We start from the raw sequence: 24,184 nt of genomic DNA, 5'->3' as shown, positions 1-24,184 counted from the left end.
TCTGAAAATATTATATACTTCCACGAAATATTGAAGGTACGCAGCATAAGCATAACTGATAATGTGTAAATAAATCAAAAACACTAATTTTTTGTGTTATTTATTTCTATAAAGTCGGCCTTAGACCAAGGCAACAATTGGCAATAAGTTCCACGCAACATTCTTCTGGGAAGTGGCTAGATGTTCCCTCTCGCGATAGATCAAAGTTCAATAGCAAAGATAAACAATCTTGTTCTTTGGGGACTGACCACTTCCACAAATTTTTTTGTCTCACTAGTTTATGTTCATATCACTTCATATTTTTAGCTAGAAGCTTTAAAAATAACCAATATTTTCCTGTTATCCTTGAAATCATTTAATTGGCGTTTCCAAAGAAATTCGTTATTTCTATAATCTTCTATAAACATTACAGTTTTTTCTTAACACTTCCTTGACTACATAAAAAAGTCAATAATATACATTTGAAATCGCGTGAATTGTTGCCATTTTTTCGCTTTGTTGTGGATCGGTCACAACCGACAATATTTTGTAGCAACATCGCATGCGTTAATGGCAACATGTGGTATTCGTCGGTTGCTACATGTAGTCAATTACTGCCTTGGTGTAAGACCAGCTTAATACATTTAGCATCTTCTTACTGCAAAATTTGCTCGGTAAAACTTTAATAACTTTGGGCTAAGTTACACTGAACGTCCCGAGTTTGTCAATCGGTCGATTTCGCACGCACCTGTCTGTTTTACAGCCGTCATACCTCACGTATAGAGTTGAATATTAATTTAGAATATTGCGGTGTACTACAAAGTAAACTGCGCTAGTCGGACATATTATTGCATCTTCGGTTCAACATACAGCCGTAATTTTTAATCAACGTCTGGTTATGCTGCTTACATCAGTTACCTTTAAAAAATTTGTCGATATATTTAGTTACCGATTTTGTTCTTATTTTTATATAGTTTTTATATTCAGGAAACGCCACTGTCTATTTCTACGAGAAGGGGTTGATAAGCGTGCGTACTTTATTGTTAGGTAACATCCTGTCTTTTTAGTATCAGGCTTAATTTGGACAGAAGCTGAGATAGTCTTCATAGATAACAATCAGCATTATCGTCGTGATCTAGTTTTCTAGCGCCATCAACCGGTATCATTTACGCGCTTTATATAAAATAAAAATAGTTTTATGCAAATATTATCCAAAACTAGCGGGTTTGTTATTAATTACTTCCACAAAAGTTTCCTAATTATTGTGTTTGTTTATGTTTTGTTATATTTTGAAGAAGTGTTTTATTTAGAAAAACGGTGCTAGTTGTGAGAAAAATACGAAGATGGAATTACGTTTATTGTGGATGCGGTAAGTTATAACGTGTGTAAACAATTGAGGAGTAGAATTAACAAAGATGTTAAGTGTCAAAATTGTTAAAAAGAGATATAAAAAACATACTTTTCATACCATAATACCAAACGTTTTATTTCCAAATATTAAACTAATATATTATTTGTCTTACGGCTAAACAATTTCGAAATAATTGTTCAAAAGAGTAAAACATTTGGCAAATGGGCTAAGTGCCAATAAATTACTTCGTTAAACTCTTTGTGTTTATGATCTTGTGCTTTATCTTGCTATCACCAATCTTATTTATGTTTGGTAGCTGGTTAATTGAGATACCTTTTACATCTTGCTCTTTCAGAACAAGATTCAGCAGTGAACAAAAAGCCAGGTTTTTAGGAATCAACTTGTTTGAGATTTAACATCATGTCAGCTGCCGCTTGTACATAAAAAAAATTTTCTTGTGCCATATCGAGTATTTCAAATTGGCCTGTGTGTGTACTTGACAGTATTAAATTGTGTAAATCCTGTCCAGGTACCATCTGAGTGCACTTACGCTTTCTTTACTCGATTAACTCGAAATCTCTATCGCACTGAAGAAAACTGTGATCACTGACAAGTAATAAACAGTCCACAACTCACTAAAAATACATAAATAAACACAATCATTCTGTTTTTATCTTGGGCAGTACAGTTATCGCTCCACGCAGCAACATTCCTTTTTCCTGTAATGCCCATATTCAAGACGCGTAAGAAGCAAGATGCAATCTGGTTACCACCATTCCTTCATGCCAGCAACACATGACAGAATGTTTGATATCCCCAAAGTTGATTCCTAACTTATAGCATGAAAGCTGGCTCATGTAGAACATGTCAGAGTGAGTTAAAGTAGGTACGAACACGACTTGGTGTAAATCCTCAGAGAAAACACACTCGTGGTGCTTCCTGGGACTTGTGACAATGCGATGTCTTTTTTCATGAGTATGGGGTAGCTGCTTCTGCCATTCGATGGTGCAGCTCTATCTCCACTTTTGCTGCGCAACTTCTTTCACCTTGTGGTTTTATTTCGCAATTCATCGAATCACATTTTCGGCAAGTGTCACTTCGTGGCGCTCTAAATGAAATATCTTTTTCTAATATTTTACTGTAAAACTTATAAGTGACCAAGCTCTGTGGATATTTCTGCAAAAACGCTTTATAAACGCAGTTTACATTTAAATCTGGACAAATATATTCCCTTGCACTTTTTGCACGCGAATAATGAGACTCTTCTCGGAGTATGCTATTTATGTGTTCTGTAATAAGTTTCCAAACGTTTTTTCGTCAAATCAAATGTAATCATAAAAGTAGATTTATAGACACATGTCATATTACCCGTAGTATTTTTCAAAAAGAGAAAATTTGTTTGCAGTCATGTAGACGCTTCCACATTACAAACAAAACCAATCACTCACTTGTAGCTTCGGTCTTTTTTTTCTACAACAGCATTCTCTTTTCTCTGTTTATAGGATTGTCCTGCATTTTTTCGTTGTCGTTATTCATCACTTAATCTCCCCATTCATCGTTTTCGATGTTCTGGATTAATTTTGAATAGTTCTTCACAATATTCCACAGCAGCGTGGCACTAAACGTATTCTGGCACTTCACAACTTTGTTGCGAAAATGACCGATCACTTGCAGACAGCGCCGTTTATCTTGTTTGATTTCTTATGGAATTGGTAGTCGTGGCATTTGACCCGTTTGATAGGACATGGGACCTTTCTATGAATGTATCTCATTTTTCGAAAAATTAGGACTTAGCCCCTTTGTTACTTCTATTCAATTGGATTAGAAAATATTCAATAATAAGCAAAACATATCTTTAGAACATTTTCACTTTATGAATGTTGTAGTGCCGTCAGTAGTATTTGCTTTTACCTGGGTGGTCCCATAAGTACTCGATCTGACATAAAGAGAGCAGTAATTATTTTAAAAGTATTAAAATATAAACTACATATGTTTCAAGTTTGAAAACACTATTATTACATTTATTATTAGTTGTTCTGCAGCCATCCATAATGAATTTTTTCAAAATTTTTTGAGAATTTGTTATTATAAAATAAATTAATTTGAAACAAACAATTTAGTAGTGAGTTTCATCCTTTGTTTACAACAATGAAATATTGGATAGTATAGTTCAAATGAGTTAGTCTACAATTGAATTGACGATTCAAGAACCGATTAAGCAAATACACAAAGCAGTATTAAATGATCGTCAACTGAATAGCACAAGAATTTTTGCTCAATAACGACTGCTAGGTTGGAATAAATTGTGCAGTCGCGAAAATTACAGGGTTTGTTCAGAATTTCATGCCATTTCAGAACATTAATTTTCAGACAATTTCCTTTCACAATTACTTTCGAACGGTTATCGTCAGTAGATATCTTTAGATCAGGTCAAATTTTTCTCTCTGGACTTTTGCAGCTGGAGTCTAGCATAACAACAAAAAAATTATATGAGGGTTGCTACTTAAGCTTGGAGATAGACAAGTAAAAACAAATATTTATTGTTTTTGCAATTGCAGTACCTCCATGATGTGTGATTTGAACGCATAAACCGCTTCTTCATTTGTTGATCTGGCAATATATTTTTGAATAACGGGTGCCGAACAAGGACTGCACGTTTAGATTGTTCAAAACGTTTTTGTTTAAACTGCTGTGTGAGAGTTCGCATTGTCGTGGTGAATAATAATTCGTCTTCTACGTTTGGTGACGAAATGTCCAGCTGTTTCGAAAACATAAGGGACCATTTGATTTCATGTGCTTCGTGCGTGAGCAGCTTTTGTCAGATTGGGTCTTGAAAGACCCATACAGGCTATTGCTGTTTAGTTTCCAGTTCATTTGCATAGATCCATGATTCATCGTCTGTCACGATTTTATAGACGTCCTTTGAAGCACCACGATTGAATTTTTTCCAGCATTTCTTTGCACTTTGTCAAAGTGTCAAATTATACGTAATCAACGGGAACAAATCTTTTTGACAGCTAAATTTTCATGCTCGAATGTATGCGATTGGAGCTAATGTTAAGTATATCTTAAACTCTGCTCAGTGAAATAAATCAATTTTGGTAGTGTCTGTTTGAACCTCTTATGGATTTTGTGGAATGATACATCAGACATTCTAAAGAAGTTAAAAAAAACTTACTAATAACACGCCTTAGCTCTTCAAAAAGAGTGTAGAATGATCACGTCTGTTATCTGCTTTTGATACGAGGAATCCAGCCTTTGCGTTCAATCCTTCGGCGATACAATAATCAAATAGCAACAACACGTTTAGAATTCATTATTGTTTCATAACCTCGGGCCACGTTAACAAAGCCACTGATTGTTTGGCCGGTAAAAATCCGGTGTGTGTGTTTTTTTCAGAGGTAGGTTTTTTTTTCTCTTCAGCGCGGAGTTATTTCAGCACTTCAGCTGCGAACGTGCTCGTTGCTGTTCATGCAGTTTCTGATGACCAATATATTTTTAGGCTTGACCGTTCTTAAAAGTGCTGTTTCCCAGATACGCACTTTCGTTAACTCCTGCACAGGCTGGGCATTCGGGGGAATCTTCACGTTTCCACCTGTAAAGGTTTTCTCTAAAATATCCATATACGGAGATCATATGGGTCAGATAGTGATTAACCTTTTCATGGCGGTCCGATTAAGCCAGGATATGTTGGTGATTCCATCTTCCCTTTGTCGAAATGTCCTATAAGATAACACGATAACAAAGCGACTGATTGTTTGGCCGGTAAAAATCCGGTGTGTGGCGTCAACCTCCGGATTCGTCGGTCGTGGGTTCAAATCCCGTTCAGGGAGTAAAAAAATTGTTTTTTCGACAAATTTTTCTTTTAAATCAGTATTACTCTAGAATTAATAAAATAACGAAGAAATATTGAAACAAATTGAAGACAAATCTCAGAAGAAAGAGATAAGATCCTTTTATAGAAACGAAAAAAATGTAGAGGGCATCAAAGAATAACCAGCTACATTAAAACAGAATAAGGGACAATGGTGCATGAACCACAAGAAGTAATTCAGAAATAGAAAGAGCACTTTCAGACATTACTAAACGGAAATGAAGCAGAACAAGCGAGGGAAATAGAAAAAAGTGATATAGAGGAAGACGGCATTAAAGTAGAAGTACCAAGTGAAGAAGAAGTAAAATCCATAATAGCAGAACAAAAAACAACAAGAAACCAGGGGAAAGTGAAATATTTGTATGTGAGACACGGATATTAAAAAAGGCAGATGAAACCATGTTGGAAAGATGGGAGAGGAGCATACTAAAAGCTACGGAGAAGTAAACACAGAAGAGGACTGGAGGAGAAGAACTAATAAATAATTGGAGGAACTTTATGGAGAAGCTACAAGAAGTTCGTTTAATAAGGGACAGAGAGTGAGATGGATGGGACATGTTGAAAATTAGTACTGCAAAGAAGACCAATAGGAAAAAAGAGACCAAGAAAGAGATAATATGACTTTGTAATGGAAGACCTAAAAAATAATAATGTTCAGATTTGGAGAGAAAAAACTGTGGACAGGAAGGAATGGAGAAATATTGTGTTAGAAATGCAAAAAGGAGGACTTTGATATAATATATTAAACCATGTAATTTTGCCATTGAAGAAAACTTTTATTTTTCACATTAAATCTAACTAAAAAGTGGAAAAAACTTGTGGCTTCAAGTTTTTATAAACTATATTAATTTTATTTTCATCAGGGATGTTTATTAACACTAATATAGATAAAATGCCGCTCCTTAATATATGGCACTCCTTATTCGTGAATATGCTGCACCCCGTTAGGAATGGCTCTGATAGCAATTTTCTCATACATGGAATTACACTTCTCGTAGTTGATAATTGAGATGGAAGTAATTTAATAGTAACAATTCTATTGTGGAGAGAAGAATCTTCATTTCGAAAACAAAATAAATTAATCATTGTAATGATTGCAAAGTTGCGTCGATTATTATTTGCTTTGATTAATAGTGGTAGTGGTAAAAAACTGAATATTTAAATATTTTTAGTCATAGATTCGGATAAATTCTTTGCAATAAGTATTTTAAAATAAAGATGAATACTGAGTCTCTATCTTCAATTGCCATGGAGAGATAAATGGCACTTAACATAGAGAAAAAGTCACCAATAAAAAAACTGTGATTCTTCAGAATATGTGACTTAAGCTTCTATGCCACTATAAAAATATGATGCTGTTCAATCGTTTAACTCGGACTTTGCGAACTGAACATAGTCGGAGGAGGTCAGATCAGGGTAGGTATTCCATCTCTCTGAAGCCACATTCGTGTACAGTAGCTTTGGAAAGTGAAGCAGTGTGAACCGAAGCATTGTCAAGAAGTAAGCGTAGACCTCGGATGATACTCTGCGCCTTTCTTCGATAATTTTTTGACGTAACTGTCTTAGTAAATCAGAATAATATACCCTGGATGTACCAAAATAATGAAACCATCATTTTTTTTTGGGGCATGGGCTTTCTTTTCCTACGCCACCTCTATGGAATCTCCGTTGGACAAAGCTCTCACAACATTCTACTCAACGGTGATTTTGCACTTAACTTGCACTAATTTTTGTCATATTTAAAAGCTCCAGTTATAGGATCGTTATAACATTTTGTTTTTGATTTTTTTTGTCTGTACTACTTTATTTTACTTTTTAGCGTGGTTACTTAGAACAATTGTTTCCACTAATTTATTGTTTTCTGAAACAGTCAATTTTATAATAGGCGAAACTCAATTTGACATTTTCCTAAATAACTTGACCGAGTGGTCGTTCGAGCTCTACTATAATAAAATGGATCGAAGCAGAATATTGAAACTTTGTGTAAAGCTTATTTAGACTTATCAGTGATGCGTGTATAAAGATTTTTGCGACCTCAATCTGTTTACAATATGAGGCCAAGATATAGATTTCATAAGAGATAAATCTTGAGACGAAATATGTTCTGTATCTTGATGTGTGTGAAAGGTCTTGATTTTTGTCTACGTCTACAGTCTAGGCAATTATGATCTAAAGAATTTAGAATACAATGAAAATTATGCAAGTTTCTTTGCCATTGCTTCATGGCTGCTAATCGTAATATTTTTTGACCGGTTCAAAAATGAGACTAACAAAAGTAAATAAACAAGTAAGGAAGTGAAAAAGTGGTCTGTAGATCACTGTCAATAATTATATCTGCCACTGCCTTACTTTTGGAGCCTGATGAAGTATCTAGATTTCTCTCAAGAAACAATCAACTGAACTTCCTTTGCCAATGTTTTTATCAAAAAATATTGCGTTTTGCATTCCATTGCACATTGTACTGTATCATGTCTTAACAAGATAGCTGCAATTCCAAAAATAGAACATAAAAATCGATCCTTCGGCTCCATTTTCAGAAGAATTTGTTAATCTACAGATAGTTTATGATTAATATATTCGGTTTAAACAACACAACTTAACGTGTTTGTCTCTGTAATCAAAAGCAGAGTGAATCTATTGCCGGGATGCCTAACCCAAAACGGTTGGTGGGCTTAATAAAAATTGAGATGGGCCGCACATATCAAAATAAAATAACAAATTATCCAAAATATTTTGTTATAGTACAATATTCAAAATATTTTATTGCCCTACACCAAATGTAAAACTTGCTTTTGTATTTATTCGAGATTTTTTCAACATCAACGCATCCTAGTTAATTGGTCGTTTTCATGGAGCAGCCTGCTGTGATAAGTTTAATCAGGTTTAATTTAGAAAACATATCGGCAAAGAGTTTTAAACGCTGATATAATGCGCATATTCAATAATTTTAAAATTTGAAATTAATCTTTGAATATATATACAATCTTATTCCTTTGAAACATACTTTTTAGTTCGATACTTGATTATAATTCTCATACTGTTTACACAACCACTACACCAACACTCTCAATTACACTATCGGAAGCGCGTTTCGATAACTAAGTTATCGTCTTCAGAGACTGAAGGTAACTGTTGGTGTAGTAGTAGTGTAAACAGTATATTCAGTATGAATATCACCAACAGTTCCAGAAATTCCAAATTAATTGAAAGTTCTCATAGCTTCATTTATTGATTTAAAGGTTCTTATTTTTCTACCGCTTCATTTATTGGAGCTAAAAATTCTTAGCTCTAGCTTTTGTATGTAGCAGTATCTGGTGTTGAATTCTGCTGTTGAAATTTACCGAAAATTATAGTCATTTAAAAATAGGAAAAGACTAGCTTTTGCCCGCGGCTTCGCTCGCATCGAATCCATTAAATAATCATTAGAAATTATTAGAATAGAAAAGAACGAGCTCTGTAGCTATATTAGAACTTGAGATATAGATCTTTGAATGTAGAAAAATTGCCAAAAACCTAAAAAAATCCATAACTCCACATTGATTGTCCGCACTTAGCTCCTCTCCAACTCAACCGATTTAAGTGTTCAAAAACGCAAAAGAAAGAAGGTGTTTCAACGAGTATTCTTAAATCAAAACGAACTCTGTAGCTATATTAGATCTTTGAATGTAGAAAAATTGCCAAAAACCTACAAAAATCCATAACTCCACATTGAATGTCGGCTTAGCTCCTCTCCAACTCAACCGATTTAAGTGTTCAAAAACGCAAAAGAAAGAAGTTGTTTCAGCGAGTGTTTTTAAATCAAAACGGACTCTGTAGCTATATTAGAACCTGAGATATAGATCTTTGAATGTAGAAAAATTGCCAAAAACCTACAAAAATCCATAACTCCACATTGAATGTCGGCCTAGCTCCTCTCCAACTCAACCGAATTAAGTGTTCAAAAACGCAAAAGAAAGAAGTTGTTTCAGCGAGTGTTTTTAAATCAAAACAGACTCTGTAGCTATATTAGAACCTGAGATATAGATCTTTGAATGTAGAAAAATTGCCAAAAACCTACAAAAATCCATAACTCCACATTGAATGTCGGCCTAGCTCCTCTCCAACTCAACCGATTTAAGTGTTCAAAAACGCAAAAGAAAGAAGTTGTTTAAGCGAGTGTTTTTAAATCAAAACGGACTCTATAGCTATATTAGAACCTGAGATATAGATCTTTGAATGTAGAAAAATTGCCAAAAACCTACAAAAATCCATAACTCCACATTGAATGTCGGTCTAGCTCCTCTCCAACTCAACCGATTTAAGTGTTCAAAAACGCAAAAGAAAGAAGTTGTTTCAGCGAGTGTTTTTAAATCAAAACGGACTCTGTAGCTATATTAGAACCTGAGATATAGATCTTTGAATGTAGAAAAATTGCCAAAAACCTACAAAAATCCATAACTCCACATTGAATGTCGGCCTAGCTCCTCTCCAACTCAACCGATTTAAGTGTTCAAAAACGCAAAAGAAAGAAGTTGTTTCAGCGAGTGTTTTTAAATCAAAACGGACTCTGTAGCTATATTAGAACCTGAGATATAGATCTTTGAATGTAGAAAAATTGCCAAAAACCTACAAAAATCCATAACTCCACATTGAATGTCGGCCTAGCTCCTCTCCAACTCAACCGATTTAAGTGTTTAAAAACGCAAAAGAAAGAAGTTGTTTCAGCGAGTGTTTTTAAATCAAAACGAACTCTGTAGCTATATTAAAACTTGAGATATAGATCTTTGAATGTAGAAAAGTTGCCAAAAACCTACAAAAATCCATAACTCCACATTGAATGTCGGTCTAGCTCCTCTCCAACTCAACCGATTTAAGTGTTCAAAAACGCAAAAGAAAGAAGTTGTTTCAGCGAGTGTTTTTAAATCAAAACGGACTCTGTAGCTATATTAGAACCTGAGATATAGATCTTTGAATGTAGAAAAATTGCCAAAAACCTACAAAAATCCATAACTCCACATTGAATGTCGGCCTAGCTCCTCTCCAACTCAACCGATTTAAGTGTTCAAAAACGCAAAAGAAAGAAGTTGTTTAAGCGAGTGTTTTTAAATCAAAACGGACTCTATAGCTATATTAGAACCTGAGATATAGATCTTTGAATGTAGAAAAATTGCCAAAAACCTACAAAAATCCATAACTCCACATTGAATGTCGGCCTAGCTCCTCTCCAACTCAACCGATTTAAGTGTTCAAAAACGCAAAAGAAAGAAGTTGTTTAAGCGAGTGTTTTTAAATCAAAACGGACTCTATAGCTATATTAGAACCTGAGATATAGATCTTTGAATGTAGAAAAATTGCCAAAAACCTACAAAAATCCATAACTCCACATTGAATGTCGGCCTAGCTCCTCTCCAACTCAACCGATTTAAGTGTTCAAAAACGCAAAAGAAAGAAGTTGTTTAAGCGAGTGTTTTTAAATCAAAACGGACTCTATAGCTATATTAGAACCTGAGATATAGATCTTTGAATGTAGAAAAATTGCCAAAAACCTACAAAAATCCATAACTCCACATTGAATGTCGGCCTAGCTCCTCTCCAACTCAACCGATTTAAGTGTTCAAAAACGCAAAAGAAAGAAGTTGTTTCAGCGAGTGTTTTTAAATCAAAACGGACTCTGTAGCTATATTAGAACCTGAGATATAGATCTTTGAATGTAGAAAAATTGCCAAAAACCTACAAAAATCCATAACTCCACATTGAATGTCGGCCTAGCTCCTCTCCAACTCAACCGATTTAAGTGTTCAAAAACGCAAAAGAAAGAAGTTGTTTAAGCGAGTGTTTTTAAATCAAAACGGACTCTATAGCTATATTAGAACCTGAGATATAGATCTTTGAATGTAGAAAAATTGCCAAAAACCTAAAAAAATCCATAACTCCACATTGATTGTCCGCACTTAGCTCCTCTCCAACTCAACCGATTTAAGTGTTCAAAAACGCAAAAGAAAGAAGGTGTTTCAACGAGTATTCTTAAATCAAAACGAACTCTGTAGCTATATTAGATCTTTGAATGTAGAAAAATTGCCAAAAACCTACAAAAATCCATAACTCCACATTGAATGTCGGCTTAGCTCCTCTCCAACTCAACCGATTTAAGTGTTCAAAAACGCAAAAGAAAGAAGTTGTTTCAGCGAGTGTTTTTAAATCAAAACGGACTCTGTAGCTATATTAGAACCTGAGATATAGATCTTTGAATGTAGAAAAATTGCCAAAAACCTACAAAAATCCATAACTCCACATTGAATGTCGGCCTAGCTCCTCTCCAACTCAACCGAATTAAGTGTTCAAAAACGCAAAAGAAAGAAGTTGTTTCAGCGAGTGTTTTTAAATCAAAACAGACTCTGTAGCTATATTAGAACCTGAGATATAGATCTTTGAATGTAGAAAAATTGCCAAAAACCTACAAAAATCCATAACTCCACATTGAATGTCGGCCTAGCTCCTCTCCAACTCAACCGATTTAAGTGTTCAAAAACGCAAAAGAAAGAAGTTGTTTAAGCGAGTGTTTTTAAATCAAAACGGACTCTATAGCTATATTAGAACCTGAGATATAGATCTTTGAATGTAGAAAAATTGCCAAAAACCTACAAAAATCCATAACTCCACATTGAATGTCGGTCTAGCTCCTCTCCAACTCAACCGATTTAAGTGTTCAAAAACGCAAAAGAAAGAAGTTGTTTCAGCGAGTGTTTTTAAATCAAAACGGACTCTGTAGCTATATTAGAACCTGAGATATAGATCTTTGAATGTAGAAAAATTGCCAAAAACCTACAAAAATCCATAACTCCACATTGAATGTCGGCCTAGCTCCTCTCCAACTCAACCGATTTAAGTGTTCAAAAACGCAAAAGAAAGAAGTTGTTTCAGCGAGTGTTTTTAAATCAAAACGGACTCTGTAGCTATATTAGAACCTGAGATATAGATCTTTGAATGTAGAAAAATTGCCAAAAACCTACAAAAATCCATAACTCCACATTGAATGTCGGCCTAGCTCCTCTCCAACTCAACCGATTTAAGTGTTTAAAAACGCAAAAGAAAGAAGTTGTTTCAGCGAGTGTTTTTAAATCAAAACGAACTCTGTAGCTATATTAAAACTTGAGATATAGATCTTTGAATGTAGAAAAGTTGCCAAAAACCTACAAAAATCCATAACTCCACATTGAATGTCGGTCTAGCTCCTCTCCAACTCAACCGATTTAAGTGTTCAAAAACGCAAAAGAAAGAAGTTGTTTCAGCGAGTGTTTTTAAATCAAAACGGACTCTGTAGCTATATTAGAACCTGAGATATAGATCTTTGAATGTAGAAAAATTGCCAAAAACCTACAAAAATCCATAACTCCACATTGAATGTCGGCCTAGCTCCTCTCCAACTCAACCGATTTAAGTGTTCAAAAACGCAAAAGAAAGAAGTTGTTTAAGCGAGTGTTTTTAAATCAAAACGGACTCTATAGCTATATTAGAACCTGAGATATAGATCTTTGAATGTAGAAAAATTGCCAAAAACCTACAAAAATCCATAACTCCACATTGAATGTCGGCCTAGCTCCTCTCCAACTCAACCGATTTAAGTGTTCAAAAACGCAAAAGAAAGAAGTTGTTTAAGCGAGTGTTTTTAAATCAAAACGGACTCTATAGCTATATTAGAACCTGAGATATAGATCTTTGAATGTAGAAAAATTGCCAAAAACCTACAAAAATCCATAACTCCACATTGAATGTCGGCCTAGCTCCTCTCCAACTCAACCGATTTAAGTGTTCAAAAACGCAAAAGAAAGAAGTTGTTTAAGCGAGTGTTTTTAAATCAAAACGGACTCTATAGCTATATTAGAACCTGAGATATAGATCTTTGAATGTAGAAAAATTGCCAAAAACCTACAAAAATCCATAACTCCACATTGAATGTCGGCCTAGCTCCTCTCCAACTCAACCGATTTAAGTGTTCAAAAACGCAAAAGAAAGAAGTTGTTTCAGCGAGTGTTTTTAAATCAAAACGGACTCTGTAGCTATATTAGAACCTGAGATATAGATCTTTGAATGTAGAAAAATTGCCAAAAACCTACAAAAATCCATAACTCCACATTGAATGTCGGCCTAGCTCCTCTCCAACTCAACCGATTTAAGTGTTTAAAAACGCAAAAGAAAGAAGTTGTTTCAGCGAGTGTTTTTAAATCAAAACGAACTCTGTAGCTATATTAAAACTTGAGATATAGATCTTTGAATGTAGAAAAGTTGCCAAAAACCTACAAAAATCCATAACTCCACATTGAATGTCGGCTTAGCTCCTCTCCAACTCAACCGATTTAAGTGTTCAAAAACGCAAAAGAAAGAAGTTGTTTCAGCGAGTGTTTTTAAATCAAAACGGACTCTGTAGCTATATTAGAACCTGAGATATAGATCTTTGAATGTAGAAAAATTGCCAAAAACCTACAAAAATCCATAACTCCACATTGAATGTCGGCCTAGCTCCTCTCCAACTCAACCGAATTAAGTGTTCAAAAACGCAAAAGAAAGAAGTTGTTTCAGCGAGTGTTTTTAAATCAAAACAGACTCTGTAGCTATATTAGAACCTGAGATATAGATCTTTGAATGTAGAAAAATTGCCAAAAACCTACAAAAATCCATAACTCCACATTGAATGTCGGCCTAGCTCCTCTCCAACTCAACCGATTTAAGTGTTCAAAAACGCAAAAGAAAGAAGTTGTTTAAGCGAGTGTTTTTAAATCAAAACGGACTCTATAGCTATATTAGAACCTGAGATATAGATCTTTGAATGTAGAAAAATTGCCAAAAACCTACAAAAATCCATAACTCCACATTGAATGTCGGTCTAGCTCCTCTCCAACTCAACCGATTTAAGTGTTCAAAAACGCAAAAGAAAGAAGTTGTTTCAGCGAGTGTTTTTAAATCAAAACGGACTCTGTAGCTATATTAGAACCTGAGATATAGATCTTTGAATGTAGAAAAATTGCCAAAAACCTACAAAAATCCATAACTCCACATTGAATGTCGGCCTAGCTCCTCTCCAACTCAACCGATTTAAGTGTTCAAAAACGCAAAAGAAAGAAGTTGTTTCAGCGAGTGTTTTTAAATCAAAACGGACTCTGTAGCTATATTAGAACCTGAGATATAGATCTTTGAATGTAGAAAAATTGCCAAAAACCTACAAAAATCCATAACTCCACATTGAATGTCGGCCTAGCTCCTCTCCAACTCAACCGAATTAAGTGTTCAAAAACGCAAAAGAAAGAAGTTGTTTCAGCGAGTGTTTTTAAATCAAAACAGACTCTGTAGCTATATTAGAACCTGAGATATAGATCTTTGAATGTAGAAAAATTGCCAAAAACCTACAAAAATCCATAACTCCACATTGAATGTCGGCCTAGCTCCTCTCCAACTCAACCGATTTAAGTGTTCAAAAACGCAAAAGAAAGAAGTTGTTTAAGCGAGTGTTTTTAAATCAAAACGGACTCTATAGCTATATTAGAACCTGAGATATAGATCTTTGAATGTAGAAAAATTGCCAAAAACCTACAAAAATCCATAACTCCACATTGAATGTCGGTCTAGCTCCTCTCCAACTCAACCGATTTAAGTGTTCAAAAACGCAAAAGAAAGAAGTTGTTTCAGCGAGTGTTTTTAAATCAAAACGGACTCTGTAGCTATATTAGAACCTGAGATATAGATCTTTGAATGTAGAAAAATTGCCAAAAACCTACAAAAATCCATAACTCCACATTGAATGTCGGCCTAGCTCCTCTCCAACTCAACCGATTTAAGTGTTCAAAAACGCAAAAGAAAGAAGTTGTTTCAGCGAGTGTTTTTAAATCAAAACGGACTCTGTAGCTATATTAGAACCTGAGATATAGATCTTTGAATGTAGAAAAATTGCCAAAAACCTACAAAAATCCATAACTCCACATTGAATGTCGGCCTAGCTCCTCTCCAACTCAACCGATTTAAGTGTTTAAAAACGCAAAAGAAAGAAGTTGTTTCAGCGAGTGTTTTTAAATCAAAACGAACTCTGTAGCTATATTAAAACTTGAGATATAGATCTTTGAATGTAGAAAAGTTGCCAAAAACCTACAAAAATCCATAACTCCATATTGAATGTCGGCCTAGCTCCTCTCCAACTCAACCGATTTAAGTGTTCAAAAACGCAAAAGAAAGAAGTTGTTTTAGCGAGTGTTTATAAACCAAAACGAAGTCTCTATCTTGAATAGAGTGTACAAGGGGAAATCGTATTTGAGTATAACTTGAGAATGGTGAAAATTAGATGAAATCCGATGGTTTATGGCTGATCTATGCATCAATACCTTTCATTGAAAAAAAACTTAAGCAAATCGGTTGGGTAGAACGTAGTAGAACGCCTGAACGAATATAAGATTCAAATTGCTTGACTACAATTTAGTCATATCATGATAAAAAACGGGAATTAACTTTCGCCTAACTTCGAGCCATTTACCATCCTAGCGGTATTTCCTTCCTTCGATGATATGAGAGTTTTTGAGATATATCAACAATGAGGTTAATATATTAAATCTGCCCATGCAATTATGACGTTTGTCTACTCAGAACATGGTGTCATACAAGTTGCTTTCAGATACTTGAAACAATCATATTGCAAGATAGCCATGTGCCATACCATAAGATTAAGGTTAATTTGGGATTTAGTTCAACTTGTATACATTCAATATTACATGAAGATTTAGCTGTCCAAATTTGACAATCACCAAAAAAAAGCCTGTTTTTTTCGGAATAACTACACAATACATGTCTCCAACGTTCTACTATAGCAACGTAAAACTGTCGATTCTGATTGGTACACCAGCATTTGGCATAAATGTTCGAAAAAATCAGGGAAACCAATGTCAGAAGATGAATTATTCTCCACAACGACAATGGGAACTCCCACAACATCATCCACCGCACAGTCCTCATTTGACACCTAGTGATTTCCTGCGTTCAAATCACATATTTTGGAGGTTCCTGGAAAGGGAAAACTGCTTCGACAATTGGTTCAAATGCTTACAAAAGTGTATTGATTTCAATGGAAAATATTTTGAAAAACAAAGAAGCCATATCGAATTATAAATATTTGTCTATCTCAAAACTTAAGAGCAACCCTTGTATCACTTTTTTCGTTTGTTTTGTTTGACCTCTTCAATTTTGTGAACTCGGTGTCCTTTAACATTTCTTTTCATGCGTGGAAACAGGAGTTGTATCAATCAAAACGATCACGATCGTGTCGAATGGTCTTGAATATACTTTCATTCCTAATTATGGTAATAATTAGTCTTCAGAAATGAAGCAAAAAAATGAGAGAAACGACAGTTTTTTAATGCATTCTAACAACTACAAAATGAACATAAAGATAAATATATGATGTACGTATACACCGCGACCTAAAGGATTTATTGTATGACCCTTTATTGCTGCGATATAACGGATGCTCAGTGCTTACAACTGATCTATTAATACCCTTATCTTAGAATATGGGATGGTTGTAACTGCCAGAGATCTTTTTCTTCTATTTTCTACGCGCCCTGGAATTCCGAGGTGTCTCACACTTTGAGGGAATATGGATGCTATGTCTTACGTCTTCAGGTATTCATTAAAGCAACAGTGCCCTAGATAAATATATAATTATACTTTCGTATTTACTCGAGATTTTGTTTGCCATGTTTAACAAAAGATCATCTTCTTTTAATCTTTCATCTACATATTTAAAAACTTTGTTAATTTTTTCACATAATTGACTAAAATTATATTAATTATAATATTTAACAAGTCAGTTTGTTTTTGGAACGTGTTATGATTATCACAGTTTTTAACTCCAATTTTTTGCCATCTTGTTCTAAACATAAAGGGCATATTTTTTGAAATTTCCTATTATGTTGCCCATAAAACCGACCCTGGTTAGCCAAACCGTTCTTAATTCTCAAACCTCAACATAATTAACCAATACTTTTCTTTTATATAAAACTATATATAATATAGAAATATAGATTAGTAAATATTTATATTCTTATATATATTTTTTAGTTGTTTGACCACAATTTAACACTAAAAACGTGCTAAAATGATATTAACAAGTTGTTGGTGGACAGGATCAACTACGCATCCGCTATATAATGTCAAATGTCAATGCTATCTTGTGGTTGGCTGGACATCATGGCCCTTAATGTAACCTACTGTCAAATCTATAAATGTATTAGTTGTACTAATGAATCAATAGAGTACGTTAAGGGTTGATTTTCTCTTTTCAGCGAGTTTCCATACCCTGCGATGAGCACGTCCATTATGGACACCAAACTTTTATTCTTATGTTTCCCTCCAGAAAAATGAGTTATTAATATTCATATAACGAATATTATTTCATAACTATATCGACACTATAATATTCACGGCCCTGGTAGTAAATACTAATCAGTTAATACAACCACATCATCAATAACGAAACACATGTAAAACTAGTTATTAAACAAATAAGAAAATGGTTGAATCATTTGCAATTTATATTGTTTGGGAGATAAATAATTAAATTCTGAGTTGATAACGACGTGGCATTTATCACTTGTTGTTAGATACGATTATAATACAAACGTTCAATAAATCTCTATCGTGAATCAAATGATATTTACCGGTTGCATATTCTCTTGAATTATTAGACAAAATGTCATGATAGGTTACCTTATCGAGAATATAGCTAATTAAAATGCTCATTGTTCATATTAGACAACCATATATTGGCAATAGAAACATTAACGACGAAAATAGTAAATTATTCTAACGGTATGAACGGAGCAACTAATCAACCAATATAATAAATGATTATGGTGAATCTAATTTAGTTTCATACAAGAGGAAATTACTATTTTCATATACGAGGATATATTGAAAAATCTTAGCCTTCTATATAACCAAATAAAAATGTTGCTTCTTGCTCTGCAAACCAGACCTCCACAACTTCTATTACCTCCTAGATGGAAGAAAATTTGCGACCTTTTAAACTTTTTTTCAGTCGAGGAAAGAGATGATAGTTGGACGGAGCCAAATCTGGTGAATAAGGGTGGTGTTCTAGTTAATTAAACCCTCAATCACATATTTTTTGTATAGCAACATGAGATTTATGTGCAGGGGCGTTGTCCTACAAAAACAAAATACTTTTGGATAGCTTTCCGCGTCTTTTCTCTTTAATTGTTTCATCTCCAGTTATTGTTCTACCCTTCCTATCCAAAAAAATCAATCATGATTACTCCATAGTAAATTGAAGCAAGAACTTTTCCAGCAGATTTTCGGACAAGAAACTTATAAGGTCTTGGAGAACTAGAGTGTCGCCATTCCATCGATTTTTGCTTTTTTTTTGGATCGTAGAAATGTACCCAAGTCTCATCCATACTAACAATTATGTTTAAGAAGTCTACGTCGTTTTCAAATCGAGCACAGATCGAACGCGATGCTTTTATCCTTGCAAGCTTTTGGTCAACATTCAAACATTTGGGTATCCATTTTGCAGCAATTTTCCTCAAGTCCAAATTGACGTGAACTATATTATGAACGCTTTCGTATGCTTCAGATATCCGTTTTAGCCCAATTCAACGATTTGTTAAAATCATGTCATGAACTGTATCGATATTTTCGGGGACTGACACAGAAACTGGCCTTCTCGATCGGTCATCAACTTCAATTGAAAATTTATTTCCTTTGAAGCTTGCAGTCCAACTTTTCACGGTCGCATACAAAGGACATTGATCACCAAGGGTATTAAGCATACCCTTTTAAATACAGGTACTTGATGATGGCTCGATACTCCAATTTTTCGATTTTCACAATTTCGGTGGACATATTTTTTCTTTTAATTTATTGCGTAGCTCTGGTTCACTTTTTTGTAGTCAAACTTTACACTTACACTTCTAATAAGTTATTGTTCGTTGCTATGGTAACGCAATATTTTGTTTATGCATGGAACTGGTCTAGGCTAACTAGATATCAATACATCCTCGTTTTATGAAATACTGTTCGTTTTCTTACTCGTATTGAATTGTCAGCTAGATGGTGCATTCAAGCACAGTTCAAGAAAAATTTCATATACACTGAAAAAGCTGTAGCTCCTATATCTCCCGACTTTACACCACTGGATATTTCTTTTTGGATTGTGGTGTATAGTAAGTTATAATGGTTATTAAAAGTTGAAGTATTTCTATTACTTAATAAAATTAATAACCACACATTGACTAAAAGAAGCGTATGTGCCTTTCTTAAGGCTATAACTTGTACAATTTGCAGTTAGATAATATGTAATAAATTTGGCAGTAAAATTCACGATCTGTAGAAGATCAATAAATAAATATAAAGTAACGGAAATTTCGTACAAATGTAATAAATTTTATTTAAGATGTTTAAATGAGAAATAATGTGCTACTTTGTCTGTTAGATAATAACATTTGATTTCCTGCTCACTTTGAGGTTAGATTGGGAACGCCCTAGAAAGGAAATCTACCAAATAACCAGATAAGATTGATAAACGTCGGAAAGCTATTTTTCATAAAGGCTGTGTTAGTGTAACCGCCAGCATAAACTTTTAAACTTAATTTTTCTAGTAAAAACAATCTAATGAATGAGATTTTCAATTTTTAGAATATTTTTATTATTTAACGAAAATGAATTTCCTTTTTCCGATATTCAAAATCAGTGCTAGCAGCAGTAACGAGAACTAAACATAGTCTAGACTAGATTCACTGTATTTTGGAGGTATCAGTATTTTGGATTTACACCACTTCATTTTATTGTACAAGGTGCGGCAGCATAACTTCATTTACGAACTGCGTGTTTTTGAGCGGATGTTTTGTAACCGCAGACTAACGCGGATCTTAGAAACGCTTTAACTTACCCTCGGTATTCTCCACTGAAAATCAATTGATATGTTATATATGGTAAGAACTGGTATCCATCGGCCCGTTAGATAACTTGAAAACATTGAGGTAAAGAGAGCTTCCATGTTGAGATCACGTTGAAGATTTGCGAGCGAACATACGTCTAATCAAACACTTTCCGATCGTTCTGTGAGGATAATTCTCCATTTCCATTTATACAAGATGGCGATCGTGCAGGAATGGTCAGAACGTGACATGTTGTCCTAGGTTTCTTACGGATGAAGTCTATTTCCATGTGTATGGGTCCATGAATGAACTTATTTATCACACATACTTCCGATCCGACTCTGATATACCACACAGTCGGAGTAAATTCTACTTGGGTTCAAGCGCTGTAATTCACATTTTTTCAGAACGTTTCCGAACCGTTTCCAACCTGTCTCCGATCTTGCTTTTGATCATGTTTCGATAGTGCAGTCTATTCGGTGTATCGTGGGTTGCGTGTCGCTGATCATTTTTGTTGTCTATACGACATTCTACAACTATTGGAGAAATGTTTCTTGTCGTCCAGCAGATGAGATAAGAATATTGAATAATCTCCTTCAGTAGATCTCGTTTTCCAAGCAGAATATTCCCAAAGCTTGCGATATCTGGTAATCTCCACAAGTTGTGTAATCATTGCTACATCACAATTGATACTTTTTGATTCATTTTCCCTACAGACCGTCGCGATATTGTTTGAATCAAGACTGGCTATAGTTGCAAAGAACTTAAATCGTTGATTTTCGGTTTGTCAATGGTTAGGCCAAGAGCCAGGTTTTCTTTATAAAAAACGTACAGGAACAGGTATTTTTTTAATATGTTCAGGGGTTTCCCCTTAATGTGAATCCAAGTGGGCGTCAAGGGGAGGCTTCACTTCATCCGCTATTTTGAAAAATACATTTTATTAAATATCTCGCGAACCACGCATCGTATGACAAAAATTGTGGAGATTATAGTAGATAATAATATTTTTTTCATTTAAAACTTTTTTTTGCATAACACATAAGTTTTTAATTATAGCGCTCCAAACTTTTTTCAATATGATTTTTGCTAAATATTTAGTTACGCTACATCGTAAGAATTGTTATTGTTATTCTCAATATTATTATTATTAATTAACGTTGTATTATGCTATTTTATATTGTACAATATTATTTTATATTGTACATTGTGATATTTCTTTTTTAATAGTAAAATATGAAAGTTGGTATCCAATTTTTTTAAATTTAAAATGAAATTGAGTGTTTCGAAAAATTGCTAAACCGTTTCAATTGTTGCAAATTTTGTAAAATACTTTGTATATTCGTCTACACTTTATTTTCTTTGTCTAAAATTGTTGTCAAAATCACTAAAAGAAAAAGAATTTTACGAATGTTACTTCAAAGAAACGGACTCAGATATTTGTTTTAATATATAAAGTGGCACACTATTTTACGGGGTAAGTCTTATTTTTTTCGATATCGACGGAAGACACTCATCGCCTTGTGAATCTGTCTCTTCTGCCTCCGCCATATCTGAAGGAGACGAATCGAAGGTTAGGTCTTCTTTGATTTCGTTTCCGATGACATCTAATATATCAGGCATGTTGTCGCATGTTTGGCCGCTGCAATTGGAGCAAATAATGGAACATTTCAAACCAGCTTTTCGGCATCCGCAGGCAGCTCCGCAATTTTTGATGGATTTGCACGATATTATTTGCAAGAAACTCGACGGTGCGGGAGCCATTGCAGTTCGAATTGGTTCAAGTCCTTGTGCAGTTCGCTTCCAACCCCATTTTTCAGCGTCGTGATAAAATCCAAGCCAAGTTTGAACCTGGTGGTAGACTTTGAATTACTGGTAGCGTGCCGTATCTCGTGTTGGAGGTAAAAGAAACGTACGTTTTTTTCAGAACCTACTTTTTTTGGCGAATTCTAAAGCTTCTTAAGAACGTTCACGTATGTTTTTCATGAAACAGATATCTATGGTTTTCTTCAAAACACAGTTTCTCTAGTTTGTACATAAAAGTTCCAGTTAAAAATCTGTTTATATTGTATGAAATTGAATTAAATAACCAGAAATCAGTGTCTTTTCATTAAACAAAACGTTTGTGATACATTCCAATCTGATTTTAATGCAGTTACCAACTTAACTGATAGTGTCTTTAGATTGAAACTCATGCATGTAATGTGATGAATGAGATACACAATAAATCTAAAACTACACATATTATTTACCCAAGATATGGTAATACTCATAATATTTTACGAGCATAAGAGATTAAAGGGATAAAACTTTTAAAACCAACAAAAATTGAAAGAATTCTTCATGAGAACGAACGAGAAAATCATTATACAAGGTGACCTAAAATAGTAGAATTAATCGTGGATGATGTAATCTTTTCCATGAAAATACACATCGGTGATGTTTAATATCGATGAATCACTAATTCATGTGATGAGAATTATATATTTGCGTGCATAGAAATCGGCTCACTGTAAAATATTAATTTTAACAATATATATTTTTTAATTATTCAACAATAAAAAAATATGTTGTTTGAAAGACAATTTAATATGCTTTAATGCGAGTATAAATTTACGAAAACTTCCTTTGTTTAACTTAATAAAATTAATATAATTAGCAAATCAAGTTTTCTCATTATTAACACAAATAGGGTTATTGACAATTTAAAATTTAACACTTAATCTCTTAATAATTATTATGACCACCTCTTGCCCTAATAGCATTTCTCATACGATTAGGCATAGATCGAATCAAGTTAGCTCAATAAGCTCTGGGGTCTCTGAGGACACATCCCCATTAAATTCAGATGATCCTGTGCAAAACCAGGCGTGGTTGCCTATGAACTGCAAGATTTGGAATAATCGCAGGTGTTTCAAGGGTCAGGTTATTGTCCTGCAGTGTTCGTCATACTGTCCGATAACTAATAATCGCACGGAGCTGTCAGTTGTTGAGTTGTGGAGTTGTTGACATAATAAAGCGGTCATCATGAGAGGTTGTTGCCTCCTGCATGTTCCAGGTCGCATATGAAAGAATCCAGTCTCGCACATCATTGTCCAGATTTATTTTTTTGATTTGATGAATAGTTTTAAAAAAAAGTTTAGTTACAATCAAAAGTTACAGCCGATTTCTATGCACGCAAGTTTATATTTCATCAGGGGAAAACTGTTTTTAAAATTTTATTCATTCCAATCACAAAATTTCACTAATTCAACGATTGAACTAATTAAATTGAACAAGCTAAATAAATTTATCATTTGTTATTTCGTAACATTTCTATTTAGGGTAATTCCGGGGGAAATGGCGCTAGTAACTTCAAGACTTCACTGGAATGGGATTTTATTGAATAAAGCATTGAATTTATATAGAAAATTGAAACTTATACATTACTAATTAAAAATCAACGATATATCACTTCAATGAATTAAAAAAATATGATTTCTTCCTTCCAGATAATAACATTTGATTTTCTGTTCACATTAAAGTTAGATTGGGAAAAGCCGTCGTAACGAAATCTACCATATGTTTTTGAAAAGATTGCCATGAGGTCAAAACTTGTGGCTTTATTGTGATGAAGGTTGCTTTTAATTACGGTATTGGGGTAAACGAATATTTCAATAATATTAGTGGAAACTATAAATAAATCGTGGGTGGTTGCATCTATTGGGTAATCATTGAACTATGTCCAAGATGTTTCTGGAAAGAAACATCCTAGAAGGTTCTAACTTGTTCTGGAACGGTGCGAAGTATGAGTAGAGAGTAGTTGATGATTGTATAAATTAATTAACTATCGACCAAACTCACCCTAGAAAGGTTACAATATGTCAAGCCTTCACGTCAATCCATACAAAAAGTGTATATTAGCTATTTAGTTATTAAATAATAGAAATATTCAGTTTAATAAATATATTTTGCTGAAGTTTTGCGTATTTTTCATGTTTGATACGGTTATTATCAAATTCAGTGTCACTTGGGGCATAAGTTTGTTAATTAAGAATAATTCAACGCCCTGTAACTCATTAACAACAAAAT

General features: G+C 34.1%; 1 protein-coding gene across 1 annotated transcript in view; it reads left to right on the top strand.

The window, feature by feature from the left end:
- Window positions 1-1,152: 1,152 nt before the first annotated feature.
- Window positions 1,153-24,184, top strand: part of LOC130441339 (protein Wnt-7b) — a 218,388-nt gene continuing 195,356 nt past the window's right edge. Inside the window, exon 1 of the mRNA XM_056774965.1 lies at window positions 1,153-1,348. Within this exon, the coding sequence (XP_056630943.1) occupies window positions 1,323-1,348 (26 nt within the window). The 5' untranslated portion in view covers window positions 1,153-1,322. The remainder of the gene's footprint in view (window positions 1,349-24,184) is intronic.

This window comes from Diorhabda sublineata, chromosome 3, assembly GCF_026230105.1.
Source record: "Diorhabda sublineata isolate icDioSubl1.1 chromosome 3, icDioSubl1.1, whole genome shotgun sequence".
Classification (NCBI taxonomy): domain Eukaryota; kingdom Metazoa; phylum Arthropoda; class Insecta; order Coleoptera; family Chrysomelidae; genus Diorhabda; species Diorhabda sublineata.
The sequence above is the reverse complement of the archived record's forward strand: the minus strand, read 5'-3'. Positions and strand labels throughout refer to the sequence as shown.